The sequence below is a fragment of the Protopterus annectens genome, chromosome 2.part2 (assembly GCF_019279795.1).
Source record: "Protopterus annectens isolate FY-2018-M chromosome 2.part2, PAN1.0, whole genome shotgun sequence".
Taxonomy (NCBI): Eukaryota; Metazoa; Chordata; order Ceratodontiformes; family Protopteridae; genus Protopterus; species Protopterus annectens.
In genome coordinates, this window is record NC_056730.1 from 767,981,878 (window position 1) to 768,006,463 (window position 24,586).

General features: G+C 38.9%; 1 protein-coding gene across 2 annotated transcripts in view; it reads right to left on the reverse strand.

Annotated features, from left to right (window-relative positions):
• LOC122795802 (arrestin domain-containing protein 3-like) overlaps window positions 1-12,531 on the reverse strand; it is a 403,413-nt gene extending 390,882 nt beyond the window's left edge. For both annotated transcript variants that reach the window (XM_044064141.1, XM_044064142.1), the window contains exon 1: window positions 12,434-12,531. In XM_044064141.1, coding sequence (XP_043920076.1) covers window positions 12,434-12,458 — 25 coding nt within the window. In that variant the 5' untranslated portion in view covers window positions 12,459-12,531. The remainder of the gene's footprint in view (window positions 1-12,433) is intronic.
• Between the last annotated feature and the right edge of the window lie 12,055 nt (window positions 12,532-24,586).

Genomic DNA, 24,586 nt, shown 5'->3' on the forward strand with positions numbered 1-24,586 from the left:
GTGATTTTGTTAGCATTCCGTCATCTTCGCATGTTGTCATAATACCAAAACTCTTAAATTATGCTGCAGGTATCACCGATGATTTTATACACAGGAAAAAAGTGTTCTGGATAAATAAAAAAAAAAAAAATTAAGCCGTATCAATATAAATGAAAATGTTAATTTATATTGTGGCTCTAAATATATTCATGTACTGATTAACAAATTATTGTAGTTAATTAGCAAAAGCAAAGCAGTAACACATATCTTTGGAAGGGTACTAATGTATTAAAACAAAGAGTGAGAAGGTCACACTGAAAAAACAATCAGTAAAAACTAAATGAAAACTCCAGCTAAGCTAGAACTTCCAATGAGTGATCTCCCAAACCTCCTGTAACAGCGGCACATGGGATATATGCAAATGACCCTTATGAACATCAGGTGTTTCAGGGTCATTTGCATATATCCAATGTGCCTCTGTTACAGGAGGTTTGGGAGGTCACTCATTGGAAGTTCTAGCTTAGCTGGAGTTTTCATTTAGTTTTTACTGAAGGGCACTAATGTGGAAAGTTGGAGGTAACCATAAAAATATCACCAAAAGATAAACACGGTATATAGTTTAATATTATCATTTGTTATGGACTTTGTATATAGTTTAATTGTTTTGATTGTTGAATTTTATATTTTGCATTTTTTTTCTTCTTTCTTTATGTGAACTTAAAATGCAATAAAAAAGTAAAAAAAAAATATAAACATGGTGTTCAAAACAGTATGGGACACTTTTTGCAGGTAACGTGTTCCTGACTTAGAAATTTAGAAAGTTCCTATAATAACAGGATTTGTATTAGCCTGCATTTTCTAAAGGATACAAAGTCTGAAACTGAAACATATGTCATTATTTAGTGACTTCAGTCCTCAATTATTTGTTAGAAAATGATAGAATTTACGAGGAACAGACCCCATAAAAGGCCAAAAATCTGAATATTCTGTGAAAATCTGGCCAGATGAGAGGCATGGAAGGTAAGTGAGTGCAAATATAAGAGACTTGAATTAACACTGTCTTTCTGACAGCGTTTGCTAAGTGCTTTATGCCTTTGAAAGCTGGCAAAACATCTTTTTTTCTGTAACTAGTAGTACATGGAACAGATAAAGCTCCATGTACTACAAAGAACTGTGAATGGTTCTCCAATCATAACCCTTAATTATGTGTTCTTAATATAGATGACAGGTGAATTTCTTGACATTCATGTTTTAAACATATAATAATCAGGTTATAGTTTTGACCTGCTGATAATCCTCTATACAAACTTAATTGTGAAAAGAATGAGAAGATGTACAGCACTGACTATAATAAAATCCTGCTATAAAACCGGATACAACAGTAGCTATGTAGATTGCAGACAGCTAGCAGAAATGTTAGTCAAAGCAAAAGAAATTAGAAATCTGAGTTTGGAGGGAAAACAACAGTAATGTTTATCAAAACAAGATCAGATAAAAACAACTTAAAGAATATGCAATAAATATAGTCTGGGCAGCTAAAAGTTATTGGCATCAGCAAGTCCACTGTAATAATAAAATGAAGGTTACACATGCAGAATAAAAAGCTTTTGTCATTTGGTATATACGTGAGAGGAAATCAAATGAAAAATTAAGGAAAACCACTGGTAAGTGATGAATAAATCTTGGACTTGGGTATAAACACATAACTGAAAGTTAATAGTTGTTACAGTAAAGATAGATACAGAAGGGTGGGCCAGTGGTTAAGGTGTTTCTCTTACAAAGACAAAATGCAGGGTTTGAGTCTCACAAAGGATGATTGGCTAGGCTTACAGTGGCTTGCAAGAGCAGCTAGCCTAGTACTAACCTATCCTATCCTATCCTATGAGTGCATTGTGGGATAACTCTTTCTTTATCAGTGAAAAAAGCAATACAGTACAGGGAACTAATGCTGATAGAAGACAAAAAAGGTACAATACAATGTATACACAATATAAGTAATAAGTTGGAAATTCTATCTGTCCAATATAGCCAGATAAACCAATGTTGCAACAGTGCTCTGCACAGTAACTGCTAACACCTTCTAAGAGTGCAAAAAATAATGTTAAAATAAGGTTCACCAGCATGCAGTCAAGGAATCTGAAATCTATCAAATAGTTGCAGTTAGACAGTGACACACACAAAAAATTACAAACGGTAGCTGACTAAAGTCAGTCAGGCAGCAAATAAGATCATTTTATTGCATTCACATCCATTAATCCCTATCAAACTGACAAGTTCTGCAAACACCTGCTTATGGAATTTGAGTATATTTTCAAGTTTCAAAACCAAACAAGTTAGAAGCCGGATAGCTGGACACATGATAAATAGTTTTTTTATTGCTTTAGTCCAGATTCAAAATAATGCCCTTGCCTACCTCACAATCTGGTATAATTTGCAAGTGTGGCTGTAGCGATATCATAGTGTTTGACATTGAGCCCATGTGCCTGCATTCCTATAATGTGTGTGGATTGATGAAGCTATGAGGCACTTCTGTAAACAAATTCTGATTTAAAGGAGCCATCACAGAATTTTGGCACCCTGTAATTTTAAAACTAAATTATTTTTTTGTCCAGGAAATACTGGACAGTTGACTGGTATACATCCTACAAAGACAACTGCAAAACAGAAAAAAAACACACCTGGTAAGCTACATATTGAAAATCAGAGTTTTTGCATGATATAAAATCATTTTTGTTTTGACTAGGATACCTTCTCCTGGACTCCAGTGCTTGCTTCGTTGCTAATCCCTGTGCATAACTTGTCGTGAAATGTTACAGTACATGTGATACACCTCCCAATGCTCCTGGCAAACACCCACACAAGTGGAAGCATAAAGGGGGTGGGAAGTAGCTCAAGCATTTGCCTGACCTAAAAATTTTATTTTGTTTTAGTAAGAGTTAAAAATGTATATATGCATTTCCTTTTACTTATTTATTTTCCGTGAATTGTGCCCTTTTCAAGCTAGCACCCAGGGAGATTGCCCCTCTCACCCTGCCCTTCATATGTCACTGGCTGTGTGTAGTAACACAAAGGAAACAATTACATCTTACCTGTTTTTTAAATGAACTTCAACTATTTCTCGTAATCTCTGAAAAATCTCTCAACACGTTGCCACGTTGCATCTCCCTCTGTCAGGCCTGGAATTTGAGTCTATCTATGTAAATTCATGACACGTTCCAAGACATGTATATTTTTTTCCTTCTACGATGTCCTCCAACCTCAACAATACTGTCAGTCATTATAGCAATACAATTGTAGGAGCTAATCAGGATTTTAGAATGGACATGTCATCTGATCTTTCTAAGATCTTGAGCGGCTCTCCCAGATACATCTACCATCATGAATTGTGACGCTAAATGCATAAAAAAGCAAAGTTTTTCTATCTGTTGTGGGTTGAAACTTGAAAATGTTTCACCAAATTAGAAACATTAAGAAGAATACACCCTTAACTAGTTTGGTGGTACATTATCCGATTTTAACCCATAATGGTTAGAGAAGTGTTTTTGGCACTAGGCTGTACCACGTGTGTTTTAGCAAAAAGGAGAGGGCGTGTATCCTTGCGCCAAAGCCTAAATCCGCCACTGATAACTTCCTTGAAAACCTTGAGCATGTAGCTCAGGATATTAAGTGGTCTATAAATTATACATTTGTTTAACATCCTCAAAAATTGCTGATATAAACTACTGCTGCTTTTTTCCAGTTCTAAGAAGTAATACTATGTAAGTATATTAATACGGAAGTTAAACTCTTTTTAACACTAAAAATCATTGCTTTTTTTTTTTTTTTTTTTCATTATCTAAACTGGCGGCTTTGTATGTGTTAGAAAATGAGATGAAGTGTTAAGAATCTGGTCTTCATAAACAGAGACATGTACTAGCCCTCGCTATTATAAGATGATACATCCATCTTCCTACTATAGACAAAACTTATCTGGCAATTCTGCATGCAAATTACACAACACATTATTTTTATCAAATATTTGTCTGAGGTATTAAAACTGTACTGTAGCCTGATTTTTTTCAACTTCAAAAATTCAAAAGGAATATATATATATATATATATATATATATATATATATATATATATATATATATATATATATATATATATATCTTTAATGCTACAGGGAGTGGCATGCTCTCTATTCCCACAGACTTTCTAATGATTCTCATTAAGTAACCTCATGTACGTTTACACAATCAAGTTCTCCCTCCACCCTTTCCTATGTACTAAAATTGAATCACTTTCTGGTGCTTACTCTTCTGGGTGTAATCATCTTGGAGTCGCTTAAGAAAACCTTATGCCATTATGCTTAGTCTAGAATACCATTCAGGAAAGATTATCTTAAACCATATTGTGTGTTCACATGCTAGTTTTATGTCATATTGTGTGTTCACATACTAGTTTTATATTATTTAATGTGCTTACATGTAAGCTTTCCAGACTGCTACATATGTTCATTGATTACAGTAGTTTGCATATTGTTTGTTGTGTGTTATCATTTGATACAGGTAGTGCAAGCAAATATTAATGGTGTTGCAATACCTCTATTAGGTTTTATCTATACTAGTTAACATGCAAAATTAAGATCCTAACTTAATAATGGCTACATGTATATGTTCATAGGTTCATAGGTGTGTATAAGGCTAATGGCCCTGGAGCCTTTACAAGCCTAGCCATAGGATTATCCTGGCATCGTGCCGCCTGACCTTAGTTCCCAGCGCCTCTGTCGAGTAGAGCCACTGGAGTGATCCCCAGGTTGAATTTTCTATTTCCCATCCACTCATCAAGATTTCTCCTGAAGAGGGCCAGTGAGGTGCTCTGTTTGACATGTATGGGAAGTCTGTTCCATAGCATGGGCAGTCTTTGGGTTATGAACCTGTCCCTCCAGAATGTTCTGTTGATTGTGATAATGAGGTTGAGGTCTCTGGAGCATGTGGTGTGGAGGGAATGGGATTTATTTAGATGTAGCATTTCTAACAGAGCTGGGCCAGATATGGCTTTGTAAGTCAAGCAAAGATTGCCTCTAAGCAGTTGATATGAGGCAGACAATAGGTGGAGTTTTTTGAGTCTGTCCATATAGGACAAGTGTTTAAGGCCTAGGATCGTTTGTGAGGTAATTTTGCGGCCTTTCCAGTTGTTGCAGGTGTCCAGTGAGGTACATGTCAAATGGGACATTGTACTCAATGATTGGCCTAATGATGGAAGAGTAGATGGAGACAATGGCCTCTTTCTTCCTGGATGCAAAACACTTAGTAATCAGATGTGCCACATAGAAGGACTTTCTGACCACAGTGGCAATGTGGTGGTCAAAAGATAGGTTGCTGTCAACCTGTGTTCCCAGATCTCTTATAACACCCTCTGTGTTCAGTAGACTACCATCAATGTGGTAATTCATGGGAACTGGGTTTTTCCCAAAGGGGATGATGACACATTTTTTTGGCATTGAGTTTAAGGCCATGGTTCTGAAACCAGTCGTTGGTCTCAGTGAGGCCTTTCTGTAGGATGTCAGCATCACTTGCGGGGTTAATAATGGCGCCCAACTTGCAATTATCTGCGAACTTTGTCAGCCAGAGTCCCTTTGTGTTGGCCTGGACTTCTGAGAAGTACATACCAAACAGGAGAGGACCCAGGACAGATCCCTGTGGGTCTCCACTCGTGACTGGTCAACAGTCTGACTTGGAGTCAACTACTTTCACACTGTGGGTTCTATCTGTGAGGTAGTTTGCAACCCACCTAGTGATATAGGGGTTGATGCCTAGCTTAGTGAGTTTTTCTATGATTCCTGAGTGAGGAATGGTATCAAAGTCCTTGGCCAGCTCAAGTTAGGCTTTATGAAACACCTTGCCTTCATCCAAAGCTCTGGTGACTGACTCAAAGAAGTAGACCAAGTTGAGCAGGCATGATCTACCCTTCACAAAACCAAACTGTGTGGGATCCAGAGTTTGGAGATTTCCTATATCTTTGTTTATTAGGTCCATGATCATGCATTCCATAGCTTTGCATATCAGACTTGTCAGGCTAATGGGGTGATAGTTTACAGGGTCTGTAGATGGTCCTCCGTTGTGGAGAGGGATGACTATAACAGTGTGCCATTTGGTAGGGACAAAGCCTGAGGTGAGGCTGTGATTGAACAGGGTACACAGAAGAGGTACCAGTTCACTCTGTAATTCATGTACAAAACAGCCACGGATATTGTCAGGTCCCATAGAAGCTGTATTTTTGGCCTTGGACAGTACTGTTTTAACCTGTGCAGTAGTAATACGGGGTACCTGGCAATCTACGGGTATTGTGATTGGATTGGTCCTTTTGGGGGAGTGAGGGGTAAGGTTGGCACTGAATCTGTTGGCCAGTATATTGACAATATCTGTTGGCTCGGTATAGGAGGTACCATTGTGCAGTCGCTCAGAGCATATCTGGGTATTGCTGTGGAGATTCTTTACATAACTATAGAAGGCCTTGTGGTTGTCTTTATTATTTGCTGCAATTCTAATTTCATAGCTAGCTTTAGAGGATTTGATGAAGGATCTCAACTTTTTATTGAGGCTGATAAGGGAGTTTTTCCAGTCTTGGGACTTCACCTTATTCTGCATCAGTTTCCTCCTTCATTCTAGAGTTTGTTTATGGCAGGGGACCACCAGACTGGCTTCCGTTTTTAGAGAACAGCATCTTGGATATATTGGGTATGGCGAGATCCATACCTAATGTGTTAGAAAAACTATTAGAAAAACAATTAAGGTAGTACAATGAGAGGTCCTAAGGATTGAACCTGAAAAAATGAACTCTGTTCATAAATGTACATGTGTGCTAAGGTCTCTTTTATGTAAAACAACCTGGCCAAGGTAGATAGATTCCTTAAGAAGAATTGATAATAACAAGTAACCGTAGATATAAAATATAAACATAATGGGTGATGAAATTAATTTTACAGAAAGAAAACCAAGTAGAAAAATGTTGAGTAAAAGAAAATCGGTGCCAACACAACATGGCTATGGAAAACAACTGTTTATTAAAGTAAATATAACAGTAAGTGCTTTTACAATCACTTAATCGCTTCTTCAGACCAACAAATATTACAAACCTTGACCAATCAACAAGAATGCATTGTCTTGCATCCAATCATTGTAAGGCTCACATAAATATTAAATAGCAGTTAATATAATTAAAATTGCTGGAGCTGTTTAAAATGCAGAACTCATAAAATACAAATAAAACACATAACTATAACAACACAGGTCTGCTTTAAGGTTCTCCTTTTCAAAAGGGTTTTAATGACACCACTTCATTCAAACCTGGTGTTTTTTCCAGAGTTAAAATACAGTATCCATTTTTGTTCTGCTGCTTCTGTAGTAGTTTTGATATCCCCTCCCCTCATATTAACTTCTATCACTTCCAATACAAAAGTGGAGTGTCAATATTCAACAAGGATATTCACACCACCAGGCTAGTTGCCCAACAAAATGCGTCTGAAATTCTCCAGGTGCAACTAACACTAGGTAAGACTGCAATCCAAATTGTAGCTTGCTATAGATCCCCCACCATACCCCAAGATTCTCACTACACCTTTCTAAACATACTGGAAAATATTAAGATAGAAACAAACACTATAATACTGGGTGATTTTAACTACCCTGCCATTAACTGGGAAAACTATTCATGTACCAACACCTTTGCCCACTGGTTCTTGGAATTCATAAATTTCAATGCCCTGGATCAACTAATCCATAGTCTCACCAGGGACCTGGTTGTTTCCAACATGGGAAATCGATGCTCCACACCTATGGTCACCCCCTCGTTAGTCAGGTCTGACCATAAGCTAATCACCCTTAACATCCACATCCCACTCCTACCCCCCAGTAAGGAAACCTCCATAAAAAACTTCTCCAAAGCCAACTTTATACTACTCAAGTCAGAAGTGGCAAACTTCATGACACCCATGCAGATGGGAACTGAAATTTCAACTGCTGAAGCCTACACTAAGGCACTGTACGAGCACATCCACTCATGCATGAATCGTGCCATCCCAAATAAAACCAAGATGCTCTCATCCTAAAAAAGGAAGCCAATCTGGTGGTCCCCTGCCATAAACAAACTTTACAACAAAAGGAAGAAACTGTTGCAGAAAAGAGGAAAATCCCAGGATGCAAAACACTCCCTTACCAGCCTCAGTAAGAAACTGAGATCCCTCATAAAATCCTCCAAAGCTAGTTACGAAAATAAAATTGCCAAAGATTCCAAAGACAACCACAAAGCATTCTATAACTATGTCAAGAATTTAAATGGCAATGCTCAGATCTGCTCTGAGCTAAAACCGAATGGCATTAAATATACTGATCACAAGGATATTGACAATATCCTGGCAGATCGATTCAGTGCCAACTTCACCCCCCTCTCACCCCCTAAATGGCTCATCTCAATACCGGAAGATTGCCAAATTCCACTAATAACGGCCACACAGGTAAAAAACACACTCTCCAAAGCTAGGAATACAGCATCCATGGGACCAGATGACATCCCGGGCTGTGTACTACATGAACTACAATATGAACTGGCACCTCACCTAAGTGTCATGTTTAATCATAGCCTCACCTCAGGTTTCGTGCCCACTGAGTGGCGCAGAGCTACAGTTATCCCACTCCACAAGGGGGGATCCACCTTGGATCCCAGAAACTACCGTCCCATCAGTCTAACAAGCCTTATCTGCAAGGCCATGGAGCGTATTATCATGGAACTTATAAACAAAGACATTGGCAACCTTCAAACACTGGACCTCACCCAGTTTGGGTTCATGAAGGGCAATCTTGTCTCCTGAACCTGACTGACTTCTTCGAATCAGTCTCCAGAGCCATGGACAAGGGTAAGGTGGTCCACACAGCCTATCTAGAACTTGCCAAGGCCTTTGACACCATCCCCCAGTCTGGAATAGTAGATAAACTTACTAAGCTGGGCATTAATCCCTACATCACCCAATGGGTTGCTAACTGGCTTACTGATAGAACCCACACTGTAAAAGTAGCCGACTCCAAATCCAGCTCCAGACAAGTGACAAGTGGAGTACCTCAGTGTTCAGTCTTGGGACCGCTCCTGCTTGGCATCTACTTCTCTGAAGTACAGGCCAACACTAAGGGACTCTAGCTAACAAAGTTTTCAGATTACTGCAAACTGGGAGCCATTATTGAATCCCCAAATGATGTGGATACAATACAAAAGGGCCTTACAGAAACAGATGCTTGGTGCCAGTGCCATGGGCTCAAGCTCAATGCCAAGAAATGTATAGTTATCCCCTTTGGGAAAAAACATGTATCTGTGAATTACCATATAGGTGGCAGTACACTAAACACCGAAAGTGTGATAAGAAACTTAGGGACACAGGTGGACAGTGGTCTCACCTTCGATAACCACATTGCCACAACAGTCAGGAAATCCTTCTATGTGGCACACCTCATCACTAAGGGCTTTTCATCCAGAAAAAAGGAGGTCACTTTCCCACTGTACTCATCCCTCATTAGACCCATTATAGAATACAACACCCCGTTTGGTATGTACCTCTCAAGACATCTGCAACAGCTGGAAAGGCCACAGAAATACCTCACTAAAAGAATCACAGGCCTAAAGCAGATGCCCTACGCTGACTGCCTTAAAAAACTCCAGCTATACTCTGTCGCATATCGTCTACTCAGAGGCGATCTCTGCTTAACATACAAGGCCATGTCAAACCCAGAGCTGTTGGACATGCTACACTTAAAGAAATCCCAATCCCTCAGAGCCACACACTCCAGGGATCTAAACCTTGTCATCACAATAAACAAAACATGCTGAAGGGATAGGTTCCTGACCCAGAGACTCCCCAGACTCTGGAATAGATTGCCCATACATGTCAAGCAGAGTGCCTCTTTGGCCCTCGTCAAAAGGAGCATTGACGATTGGATGGGAGAAAGGAAATTCACCCCAGGGATCACATCAGTCACCCTGCCAGACAGGGGTCCAGGGAAGTAAATAGTGTGGGAAGAAATAGCCATGGAATTGTTATGGCTAGGCTTGTATAGGCCCTAGGGCTGATAGCCTAGTACCAACCTATGAACCTATCAATCTGAATGTATGATTAAGCCCTTCCTTGTTCACATATCGTGCAAACGCACTTGTTGTTTTGTTGCTCCTAATGTCTCTATTATGTTCTAAAATTCTATCCTTAAATGGACGAGTCATCATGCCTACATAAAAGGCAAAACAAACATGGCAATAACTAAAATAAACTATATTCTTAGTCCTACAATCAGCAGAGAAGTCAAAATCTATCTTTATTCTATGTATGGGATGCAAAAAATATGTTCCCGTGTATATAAGGCTATAGGCTGTACAATTTCTACAGGGATATGTGCCTTTTTTATTTGAAATATCATTATGTTGTCTATATATCTTGTAACATAAGTGCCTTTTCAGTGATTTATTATTGCGGAATATAAAATGGGGTTTACTACCTATAACCTTTTCCAGTTCTTTGATTGTTGTAAGGATGTTCCAATTGTTCTTAATTTTATCACAAAAGGTGCTTATGTCACTGGAATAACATAATGAAAATCTAAGAGTATCACCTATGTTGGAATCATTACGACTACTTTGCATATTCCCGTGTTCAGAAAAATATGGTTTGCCCTTATTTTGTCTTTCCTTTCTACCAATACTAATACAATTATTAATTTCTTCCTCCTTATAGCCACAAGCCATAAACTCTTCTTTTATCGCTTGAAAAGCTACTTCGAGCTGTCCCTCATCATTATGAAGCCTCATGAGTCTAAGAAATAACCCTGGAAGGGGTTATAGGTAGTAAACCCAATTTTATATTCCACAATAGTAAATCACTGAAAAAACACTTATGTTACAAGATATATAGACAACATAATGATATTTCAAATAGAAAAGGTACATATCCCTGTAGAAATTGTACAGCCTATAGCCATATATACATGGGAACTTCTTTTTCCCATCTCATACTTAGAATAAAGATAGATTTTGACTTCTATGTTGATTGTAGGACTAAGAATATAGTTTATTTTAGTTATTGCCATGTTTGTTTTGCCTTTTATGTAGGCAAGACAAATTGTCCATTTAAGGATAGAATTTTAGAACATAATAGAGACATTAGGAGCAATAAAACAAGTGGGTTAGCATGACATGTGAACAAGGAAGGGCTTAATCATACATTTAGATTTTTTGTATTGGAAGTGATAGAACTTAATATGAGGAGAGGGGATATCAAATCTACTACAGAAGCAGCAGAACAAAAATGGATTCTGTATTTTAACGTGGAAAAAACACCAGGTTTGAATGAAGTGGTGTCATTAAAACCCTTTTTAAAATGGAGACCCTTAAAGCATTAAGCAGACCTGTGTTGTTATAGTTATGTGTTTTATTTGTATATTTATGAGTTCTGCATTTTAAACAGCTCCAGCAATTTTAATTATATTAACTGCTATTTAATATTTATGTGAGCCTTACAATGATTGGATGCAAGACAATGCATTCTTGTTGATTTGTTGGTTGATTAATTTAAAAGGGCAAGGTTTTAATATTTCTTGTTCGGAAGAAGTGATTAAGTGATCGTGAAAGCACTTACTGTTTTATTTATTTTAATAAACATTTGTTTTCCATAGCCATGTTGTGTTGGTACCGATTTTGTTTTACTTTACTTACAAGTTTTTGGAGAGCTGCACTACTTCCAGGTCATTTGTTTTTATTTGGATTAGAAAAATGTTGAGCTTAGTAAGTCTATGATGTGAATAAGGATTTTTACACAGGAAAGGGAGGAGGGACAACCTGATTGTATAAAATGCCACAGGGTGACTTAATAAGGAAAGTTACAACATGCTACCCCTTCTAGCATTAAAATATATTTTTTTTCTCATTGTTTTTTTAAATTTTGAAGTTGTAAATACAAGGATATGGTACTGTATGATAGCAGACAATTAGCATTAAAATAAGATTGCATATTCTTTGTTTAGGAGGAAGCTTGCAATGGGGACTGACCAAAAGGCATTTGTTTCCATATTTGTAGTATTATCAGTAACACTAATACTGTTTTTTTTTACACAGTTTATATTTCAGTTCACAGCATTAGCACATTAAGCTGAACCACCCTGTCTGGCTCTAAAGTGATTTGCCTTGTTATCATTTTTTCTGATTTCAGAAGTACTGTAAGTCTCTTAGGCTTATTGTTTAAATGTGTTTTTCTTTATCTGCAATACAACTACCATTAAATATCATCCCCCAAACTCTTTTTGACATTAACTGATTCATTACAGCAGTTTTTCAAAAAATTCTTATTCACATCATAGGCTTAATAATGAAAAAAAAAAAAAAGATAAAGTGCATAGAGTAATCCATGGCATTCATGTTGTTGTTATTATAAAGCACATACCTGGAACATAGCCCGTCCTTTCCATTTTGACAGTTAAAAGTATTGGCCCAGAAGCACAACACCAACAACAAAGAGTCTTGTCTTTTGTTCCAATTTGAGGTATCTGAAAGAAAAATATACATAGTTAAAACAAGATGTCATTGAACACGTTGTTCATCATTAAAAGGGTAAATGGTGAGCCACTTAATAAACCTTCTGAGTATATGCTTTGGAACTCAAGAGGCAATGTCCAGATTTTTTTTTTTGTTTTACTTTACTCAAAGAAAAATAATTGGTAATCATATAAAGCAGATACTAAATGGTAAAATGGAGAACCAAATTAAACTTGCTAAACTGGTAGCTTAAATATTAGAAAGGTGCACATGGTGTGGACATAAGTAAGATTCAGTACTGTGTCAGAATACATACCAAGCATTCCACATTAAGAGCTTACCAACATGTTTTGCTTTACTGATCTACAGGACACTTGCACCTGGATTCATTAAACTCCTGCATGGAGTGGATTCTGTCCATGTAGAACAGCAGCGCCTTGCATATTAATGAAGGTGTGCTGCTGTATTCTCTACACGGACACGAGCTGTGTACAAGTGCAGGGGGCAATTCTAAAGCAACTAACAGTGTTCACAGACACTGTTATCACAAGATAACAGTGTCCGTGGACAAAATACAGAAGCACAGCCCCGCACAACATAGCTCTCAACTGCTCAGATTTTTTTCAGAATGTCCAGCGTTTTTCCTTATATTTTTGGCCTTTCCCCTCATAAAATTTCCTCTTGTCTGGCTAATCATTGGGATGATCTAAGGATTGCCATCACTAAATAGTAACATACATTTGAGTTTCATAACTTATATCCTTTAAAAAAATGTATGCTAATACAAATTGATTTATTCTAGCAGATTTCTAAGTTTGTAAGTGTAATGTTAAACGTTTATTTTTTTTTTTCCATCCCCAATAATGTTTAAGGGTAGCTGAGCCTGTGTGCACATTGCATAGCTATGCATAGCATAGCTTAAACATTCAAAGGAGCTAAATAGAACTATATAGCCAAAATAGTCAAAGTGAAATAGAGTAGTGGTTAGAACTTTTGCTTAGCAGTCATTCAAGTTTCGAGACCCAGTGCAGGTCATTCATTTTTATTTGTGAAAACAGCACTAAAAGTATATTTTTTCTAGAAATGGGTAGTGAATAATATATATTTGTTAACCAGGGTAGTGTAGCATGTCCAAATGTGAGGTGTCAGTGTAGTACAGCTGTGAAACCACCATGTAAATACAAGTGACCCATACAGTATAGCCACAAAAGAATGCAATGTAATGAAAGCACATAAAATGAAAATAATAATAATAATAATAATAATAATAATAATAATAATAATGATAATAATAATAATGATAATCCATAAAATGAAAGCTGAACAATGCTAAATTGTGCTCAGCTGTGCTTAGCTGGAGTAAGCATTGCTTTAATTTGTATGCGTAGAAATAATTAGCATAGCTAAGTGTATTTGTGCACTGGTAAGCAGTGCTTAGCATCTACCTCTTTAAGCAATGCTTATCTTTGATAAGCAGGTTTGCCATCACTTAGCTTAGCTCAGCATATTCAAAACTGTCCAATCACAGTAAAGGGTGGGAAATCAGCCCTATTTAAACCTTGCAGGCAGGAATCCAGCTCATAACCAGTTGTAGCTTCCCACTGAAGGCATTATGGCTGGTGTTATTGAAGGTGTGCACTTACAGGCACAGCACAGGGGCATTCAGGAGTCCAGGGTCATGGTTGGACTCCTAGTTGAAAACCATGAAGGTAGACTGCTGCAGGATCAGTACCAGGGTTCCCAATACAAAGCGGAGGCCTGGGACTGTCTCACATGTGACCTCACCAGTGCCACTGGCATCCCTCAGACAGGTGAGCAGGTCCGGCACCACTTTGCTGACTTGAAGCATAGGAAGAGGACAAGTGGGTCCAAGATGCACAGGCGAGGAATGTCCCAGCTGTGTGTAAGTATCTGTATCAATAATTGTTTTCCAAAGCCAAGCCTGAGTATGTGATGGATAGATAAATGTTTTTCTATCTCCTGTACAGCTGCAGATGAGAGGGCTACGAACATGGATGCCCATGCCAGCAGGCTGCTAAAGCTGTATCGCGAGGCTGGCATGTACAAATCTAGCTTGCAGTATTCATGGCAAATAAATAGAAAGGAGTAGAATGTCACCTGTCAGTATTTAGAAACGGGTATGGTTTGTACTGAATAAATGAGACATTAGCAGAGTAGTAGTGATCTACAGGGTATATATATATATATATATATATATATATATATATATATATATATCGATAAAAGTCAAAACCCTGGACTGGTAGTGTTTACTTTGGTATGTGGTGGTATGAATTGAAATGTGTACAGTTTCTGCACAGCAACTATAGCTCTGAAAGCACTAAATAATCAAGGCTCATCTGACAAAGATTGTGGAGGTGTAAAACAGGAGATTAACTCTATGAATTGTTCCATGCACCAAGATCAGATAGCTGAATAGTAATGTATTAACCAATGTTTTCCAGACTGTGCTATGTCAAAGCATTAATACAAAGTATAAGAAGCATCTGCCATGCAGGAATGTCAGAATCACAAGGTCAGATTATACAACCAAGAGAGTATTAGGCAGAAAACAGTTAAATGAGCAGTTTCTCAATAGCTCATTCAGATGAAACACAAATGTTCCTCTATTTTATGCACAAACAGGCACGGTTTGAATGCCAGGAGTGGTAGTTAGCTGTATGCATATTTTCACTCAGGAATATTTGAATATATGTAGAAACAGTCAGGTAGTTTTAACAGAAATTTCCTCCACAGGTCTGCCAGGTAAGAAAAGGTATATCTTAGCTGTAAGAAGGCTGTAACTATACACTGTACACAACACCCACTGTCCAACCCCAAGGCTGCAAATGACAGCAAGATAAGTACATACATCAAATAGTCTTCTCCAAGAAATGTCCCTGAAGTGTCACACTGTCACAGCTAGTGGTCACTGCTGCCCACACTCAGGGTGACTGATATAAATCATGGCAGAGTATGGCAGTAGTGCGCACACACACACACACACACACACACACACACACACACACACACACACACACACACACACACATGATGGCAGCACATATGTAACCCTGACAATATGAATATGGGTAGAAACAGTCAGGTAGTATTAATAGAAACTTCTTCCACAGGTCTGCCAGATAGGAAAAGGCATAAAGTAGCTGTAAGAAGGCTGTAATTATACACTGTGTACAAATATACCACTGCTCAACCCAAGGCCATAAGGTGATATAAAGTGAGGTAATACCTGGAGAGTAATGATTAGAGCAATGATCATTAAAGTTGTGAGCAGTTGAAGCCTATACAGTTGTTAATTGACATCTCTCTCTCCTCCACCCTATCTGCACCAATAATCTAAACATATAAATCAATGGGTATGTTTTTCACCAAACCTACTGTTGGGACATGTGTCCTATTGTTCTACAAATATTTAAACATTTGACTATTAATGTTCCCTTTTCAAATACTATCATCGGAGGCCTATTGCTATCAATGTAACCTGAATGCCATTATGATGCCCACTGTGGTTCCATATATGCACGTGTTCTGTTTGCTATGCAACTGTTCCAAATCTGTTGTTTTGGGTTAATAGGAATCCCTATGCATGCTGTTATAACTAATCTTGGAATGTGTTTTTCATGACTAACCAACATATGTTATAAAACTGAACACCATACCACATCTGGGAAGGCCGATCCCAGCAAATCCACCTGTTCCACCTCAGCTGGCCATGACATTGGGCCCCAGCACATCTGAGACCCAATATGGGACCTCCTAAGTCTGCTGACCCTGTACTACCTTCAGGTGGAACCGCCTCAGGGGATGGGGCCTGTCCCCACCCTAGGAGTGGGCACAGACAGGACACAGTCACCTGTCATTATGTCCGGGGATTGGTGTATAGCAAGCTTTGAAAGGAGTTTGGAGATCTGCTACACCAGCTTGAGGGCTGCATGACACATCTTGAGAGTCAGCCTGCCCCTCCTGCTTAGCCCCCAGCACAGCCACCTTTGGTCCATGAAAGTGCTTTGGTAACTGCCCATGGGTGGGAACCTCAGTCCACTGTATCGAATTGGGGGCTCGTGGGCATCTGATTCCCAACCACCCTCCCTGTCCAAGGTGTTTACCCCCCCCACATGTGTCGTATACTGCCCCTGTCTGCTGTCTTGTCTGTGTTCATACCCAACCTACCTCCCCAAATATACCTACTATCATTCCCCAACATCCCACTCTTACCTTATAAAAAACAAAAAAGGGCAATATGTTTTCATAAAAAAAGTCATCCCATACATAGTTGTCCATTTTGATCTGATCTAATTGGCTTAACAACACATTACTGTTGTCCTCAACCCTCTCTCAGGGGTTTGAGTGTCCAAATTCACCTCCAAATTCTGTACAAATGCACAGCTGTTGCTGTATCAGAAATGGACAGCTATAGACCTTCCCTACACCCGTCCTGCACACCCCTAGCTATCTTTAATATTGTTTTTCCCTCTGCATGCCCCCTTTTTCACCACTTTCCTATCACCCCTTTTTTCTTTTCTTTACTTTTAAAGAAATTAGCACAGGGCTAAGTGGGAGTAAGTGGCAGTAAGTAAGTTTGCGTGATGTTAAGTAATGCCTACACACATTAAGCAGTTTCCCATTTAACCATGTATTGGCATCACTTACCATCATGAAAATCCATGCAAACCTGCGTACAACTGCTTAAAACAACCTTATCCCCTATGTCTACATCAGCCACTGTTCTGGCCAGCAACAAAATAATCAACCCTTTCAGGTCTTGAACCCAGGATCCTGTATACAATAACAACAGCAATTCACCACTTATTTTTTTTACATTTAACATTTCTTATAAACATATATATGTATGGAGATGCATATATATATGGAAAAATAGATACATAATATATGTAAAGATACACATAAAGATATCCATATACATAGATACATATAGATATATATAGAAAAGTAAATAAATACACACACACACACACACACACATATATATATATATATATATATATATATATATATATGTATGGATATGTATACATACATACATATATATACATACATACATACATACATATATATATATATATATATATATGTGTGTGTGTGTGTGTGTGTGTATATATATATATATATATATATGTGTGTGTGTGTGTGTGTGTGTGTGTGTGTGTGTGTGTGTGTGTGTGTGTGTGTGTGTATATATATATATATATATATATATATATATATATATATATATATATATATATACATATATATATGTACTTATAACATGTAGTGGAGTCGTACCTCAGAACCATAACCTCAACCTCTTTCTGCAATAAATCTGTCCAAAGGCTGTCAAAATGGGGGGGTCAATGGGCCCAAACTAATGACCTATTTTAAATATTGCCTCATTCCACTGTCTCCAGCAGCCACTGTCCTGCTTTGCAAAAAAATAATCAGTCCTGCCCAGTTTTGTACCCAGGGTCCTGTACACAACAATCAGAGTAATGTACCACTACACCATGTGAGCTCTAGAAAATAGTAATGCTTGTTCAAACATATCAGTCAGTAGAGTCAGTCACTAGTTGGGTAAATATTCTGTAGAATCAGTCAGGTTTTCTATATATACATGTATATATTTATGGAGATGCATATATGTGGAAAAATCTACACAACATATATAAAGAGCTATACATCTAAAACATATACATATATACATATACACACACATATATATATATATATATATATATATATATATATATATATATATATATATATATATATATATATATATATATATATATATATATATATATATATATATATATATATAAAGTAAATAAATACATACTTGTACATATATATATATATATATATATATATATATAGACATAAATATAAATAAATATATAACAGCTACAAACAAATGCAATCTGATGGTCATGCTGCTCAATGCTATAAGTCTAAATCTCAAAATGCACTCAATTGAAGCACCCCTTAAAATGGAGAACATCAACATTTGTGCTGTAACAGAGACCTAGTTCAAGGCAAGAGAATGGACCCCTGCACTACCAGGCTATAACTCATTCCATACCTTCTGGCCCCAGAACTTGGACTGAAGCTCCAAAGTTGGTGGTATTTCCATATTCATAAAGGATGCACAAACTTCCAGATTGGTAGCCCAACATAAGGCATTAGAGATACTGCAGGTGCAGCTAAGACAAGATTCAGGTCATAGCCTGCTATAGGTCCCCAACCATGTCCCGAGACTCACACTGCACATTTCTAATCAGCCTAGAGAATATTAGGGTGCAATCTAACACTGTCATGCTGGTTGACTTCAACTACTCCTCCATTAACTGGGATAGCAACTCATGTAACATGCACTTGCCCAACCTTTCCTCGAATTCAGTAATTCCAATGGCTTGGAACAGCTTGTTCTTACTCCCACTACAGGTTGCAACATCCTTGATGTGGTCATTACTAACATGGGCAACTGTTGTTGTACACCAATAATCAATGCCTCCTTGGTTCGATCTGGCCACAAACTAATCATCTTGGAAACCCACAACCACCCCCCCCTCCTGCAAAGGTAACCACCATGAAAAATCTTTCTAAAGGTAACTTTGGGCTCCTACAAACAGAGCTGGCTAACTTCCCAGCACCCATGCAAATGGAGAATAGTTGCATGACTACCGAATCATACACCAGTGCAATGTATGAACATGTCCACAAATGCATGGATTTCGCTATACCCAATAGAAACAAGACACTCCCCTCCAAATAAAGGAAGCCAGTCTAGTGGTTGCCTGCCATAAACAAATTGTACAACGGAAGGAGGAAAGTGTTGCAGAATAAGGTGAAGTCTCAGGACTGGAAAAACTCCCTTACCAGCCTCAACCAAAAGTTGTGATTATTCATCAAATCCTCCAAAGCAAACTATGAAAACAGAATTGCAGCAGATAGTAAAGACAACCACAAGGCCTTCTATTGTTATGTAAAGGATCCCCTTGTCAATACCCAGATTTGCTCTGAACTACTGCACAATGGTACCTCCTATACCGAGCCAAAAGATATTGCCAATATACTGGCTGACAGATTCAGTGCCAACTTTACCCCCCCCCCCCCGAAGGACCAATCACAATACCATTAGATTGTCAGTCACCCAGTATTACTGCTGCACAGGTTAAAACCCACTGTCTAAGGCCAAGAATATAGCAGCTATGGGACCTGACAATATCCCAGGCTGTGTTCTACCTGAACTACAGAGTGAACTGGCACCTCACCTGTGTGCCCTGTTCAACCACAGCCTCATGCCCCTACCAAAAGGCATACTGCTACAGGCATCCTTCCCCACAAGGAAGGAATGACTACAGACCCTGGGAACTATCTCTCGATTAGCCTGATGAGTCTGTTATGCAAAGCTATGGGATGCATCATCATGGACCTAATAAACAGGGATATAGGAAATCTCCAGACTCTGGATCAAACACAGTTTGGATTTGTGAAGGGTAGGTCATGCCTGCTCAACCTGGTAGACTTCTTTGAGTCAGTCACCAGAGTTGTGGATGAAGGCAGGGTGTTTTATACAGCCTAACTGGATCAGTCCATGGCCTTTGATACCATTCCCCACTCAGGAATCATGAAAACTCACTAAGCTAGGCATCAGCCCCTATATCACTAGGTGAGTTGCAAACTGGCTTACAGATAGAACCCACACTGTGTAAGTAGCTGACTGCAGGTCAGACTGGTGACCAGTCACAAGTGGAGTCCCACAGGGTTCGATCCTGGGTACTCCCCTATTTGGTATCTACGTCTTTGAAGTCCAGGGCAACATGAAGGGGCTCTGGCTGACAAGGTTTGTAGACAAATGCAAGTCGGGAGGTATTATTAACTCCACAAGTTATGTTGACATTCTACATAAAAGCCCCACTGAGTCTGACTGGTGTCAGAACCATGGACCTAAGGTTACGGACAAAAAATGTGTCATCATCCCCTTTGGGAGAAACCCAGTTTCCATGACTTACCACATTGATGGTAGTCCCCTGAACACAGAAGGCATTATAAGAGATCTGGAAACAGAGGTTGACAGCAACCTCTCCCTTGACCACCACATTGCCACCATGGTCAAAAAGTCCTTCTACGTGGCACATCTCATTACTAAGTGTTTTGCATCCAGGAAGAAAGAGGTCATTGTCTCCCTCTACTCTTCCCTCATCAGGCCAGTCATCAAATACAATGCCCCATTTGGCGTGTATCTCACTAGACACCTGCAACAACTGGAGAGGCTGCAAAAGTACCTCACAAACAGGATCCTAGGCCTTAAACACTTGTCCTATATAGACAGACTCCAAAAACTGCAACTATTCTCTGTCTCATATTGTCTACTTAAAGGTGATCTTTGCTTGACTTACAAAGCTATTTCTGACCCAGCTCTGTTAGAAATGCTCCACAGACCTCAGCCTCATTACCACGATCAACAAAAAATGCTGGAGTGACAGGTTCATAACTCAGAGAGTGCCCATGCTATGGAATACACTTACCATACATGTCAAGCAGAGCACCTCACTGGCCCTCTTCAAGAGAAATCTTGATGAGTGGATGGAAAATAAAAAATTCACCCCGGGAATCACTCCAGTGACTCTACTTGACAGAGGCACTGTGAGCTAAGTGGAATGATGGCAGGGTACTCCTATAGGCTAGGCTTCTAAAGGCTCCAGGCCCATTAGCCTAGTACACACCTATGAACCTATATTTATATATATATATATATATATATATATATATATATATATATATATATATATATATATATATATATATATATATATATATATATATATATATATATATATATATATATATATATATATATATATATATATATATATATATATATATATATATATATATATATATATATATATATATATAGAGAGAGAGCTATATATACATATATATAGATATACACATATATGTGCTTAGAACATGTAGTGGAGTTGTATCTCAGAATCATACCTCAAACTCTTAGTACAACAAATCTGTCCAAAGGCTGTCAGAATGGGGGGGGGCAGTGGGCCCAAACTAGGAACATTTTTTAAATATTGCCCTTATAAATGAAGAACGTTGCCAGAGTAACACAGTTTGTTTCACCATCCATATTCTGATGGCTGTGAGGTCTGAAAATGAAATGTATGTCATGATTTACTAACAAAAATCCCCATATCATCACAGTAATTTACTAGAGAAATTAGACTAATCTGTAAAACAGACCAGAAATATGAGCAATAAACTTGGACATCCTGAAACAATCCAGCCAGTTGAGGGGTATGCTCAGAACCCCATATTCCAATACATCTGGACCAAGCAGGAACAGGAGGAAGAACCATTCCACAGTAAATAAATGCATGTATTCAGGCCAAATTCAATAAAACCAATACTGGAGTTTATTGAAGAGAATAAAACAAATAATAAGCGTGTTCGTCCTGACCACTTCAGAACTTCATCAGATCTGATGAAGTTCTGAAGTGGTCAGAATGAAAGCACTTATCATTTGTTTTATTCTCTTTAATAAACTCCAATATTGGTTTTATTGAATTTAGCCTGAATAGGTGCATTTATTTACTGTGGCATGGTTCTTCCTCATGTTCCGGCTTGGCATTTTTGTGTTTTGCAACAGTTTTGTCTTCTTGTCTTTTTTTACATCTTGACCAAGGCTGACAAAGTGGTGGGTGGAAGCAATGATAATGGGGATATATCTGAAATAGTGGTGCAGATAAGCTGACACAGTTGCTGCAGCAACACCCTCCTGTTTGCTGTAACATATAATCACTGAAATAGCACAAGTAATTGAAACAGCAAATGCGCTATGGGGAATTCCACATGTATTTGCAAATATTTCAGGCACTACAGGGATGTAACAGCACTGAAAAACAGACACCAGTGTGAAAGTGCATACCCACAACCAATTTCACCACAGTCACAGTCACATACCATTAAGTCATGTGAACAGTGGAGTATACAGACTGTGTGAACAAATACATCATTGTTTGTCACTCACACACTACTCCTACATATACTGGCCCAATTCACAGTGTAGTCTAAATCCTGACCATGGTACAGGACATGTCTCAGTCTGCCCCTACAAACACATACAGCCAACAGACCAGCAGAAATTGGAGCAGCATGCACAGTAGGATAAAAAGTGAGCCATAAAACTTACATCTACCCCCATCCATACAAAGCCCAAATAACATGTAACATGACATGTCTACACAATCCTGACAGTCTGTCAACAATGGCCAGACTTACACAGACCTCTCAAATGTACAGTTCACCTCAGAATGTACAGGTACAGGATTCATATTTATGGCCTCTTCTCTGTAACATGTATGTGGGTCTATGACATCACTAGTATGGTAGCAGAAAAAGAAGCCAAGAAATAATGATACTAAATACTTCTGAGCCTCATAGTTCATGACATCTGGACAAAGTCTGACATCATTTGGGGACAGAGGCATAAACACAGGTGTTCATAGGTTCATAGGTTCATAGGTTCATACTAGGCTATCTTCCTGAGGGCATTTATAAGCCTAGCCATAGTTTTGTGGCTTATGCCACCCCTTAGTTTGGAGAAACTATGCCCATTATTTAGCTGTGCCTCTGTCGAGCAGTGACACTGAGGTAACCCCTGGGGTGTATCTGCGATCTCCCATCCATTGGTCAAGATTCCTCTTGAACAAGGCCAGTGAGGTGCTCTGCCTCACATAAACCGGGATTTTGTTCCACAGCATAGGGAGTCTTTGGGTGATGAATCTATCCCTCCAGCACGTCCTATTAATAACCGTGTCAAGGTTTAAGTCACCCGCCCTTGTGGCTCTGAGGGATCTAGATTTTTTGAGATGAAGCATATTCATCAAATCTGGGTTTGACATGGCCTTGTATGTCAGGCATAGGTCACCTCTGTGTAAGCGGTACGGCACTGAATATAACTGTAGTTCTTTCAGTCGTGCAGCATAAGACAGATTTTGAGACCCTTTATCCTTTTGGTGAGGAACTTTTGTGGCCTCTCCAGCTGCTGCAAGTGTCGGATCAGATACATTCGAATGGGGCATTGTACTCGATCATTGGTCTGATGAGTGATGAGTATAGGAGACTATGACTTCCCTTGATCTAGATGTGAATCCCTTCATGATAAGGTGGGCAATGTAGAAGGTCTTCCTAACTACTTTAGCAATATGAGTGTCGAATGAAAGGCTACTGTCAACCTGGGTTCCCAGGTCCCTAATAACTTCTTCTGTGTTCAGGGATTGCCACCTATATGGTAGCTAGGGGTAACCTTATTTTTCCCGAAGGGTATGACTATGCATTTTTTGGCATTTAACTTGAGGCCATGGCTCTGGCACCAGTTATCCGTTTCTGTGAGACCCTTCTGAAGGATATCTGTGTCGGATGTGTTCTCAACTACGGCGCCCAGTTTGCAGTCATCTGCGAACTTTGTCAGCCATAACCCTCCTGTGTTTGCTTGTACTTCAGAAAAGTAGATGCCAAACAAGAGTGGGCCCAGGACTGAGCCCTGTGGGACACCACTTGTGACAGGCTTAGAGTCTGACATGGCGCCAGCCAGTTTGCAACCCATCTTGTAATGTATGGGTTTACATTTAAGTTGATGAGTTTTTCAATGATACCCGAGTGGGGTATTGTATCGAAAGCCTTCGCCAGGTCTAGGTAGGCTGTATGGACTGCCTTCCCCTCGTCAATGGCCTTGGTGACTGTTTCAAAAAAGTCAACCAAGTTTAAAAGGCATGATCTGCCTTTGACAAAGCCAAACTGGGATGGATCCAAAGTCTGCAAATTCCCTATGTCTTTGTTTATGAGATCCATTATGATCCTTTCCATGGCTTTGCAGATCAGGCTTGTCAAGCTAATGGGACGTTAATTTCCAGGGTCAGTGGAGGCACCGCTTTGTGGAGTGGGACCACAGTCGCCAGCGCCACTCCCTGCACATCCGGAGGTGAGACTAAGATTAAACAGCTGTCCTAACTGTGGGTTTAAT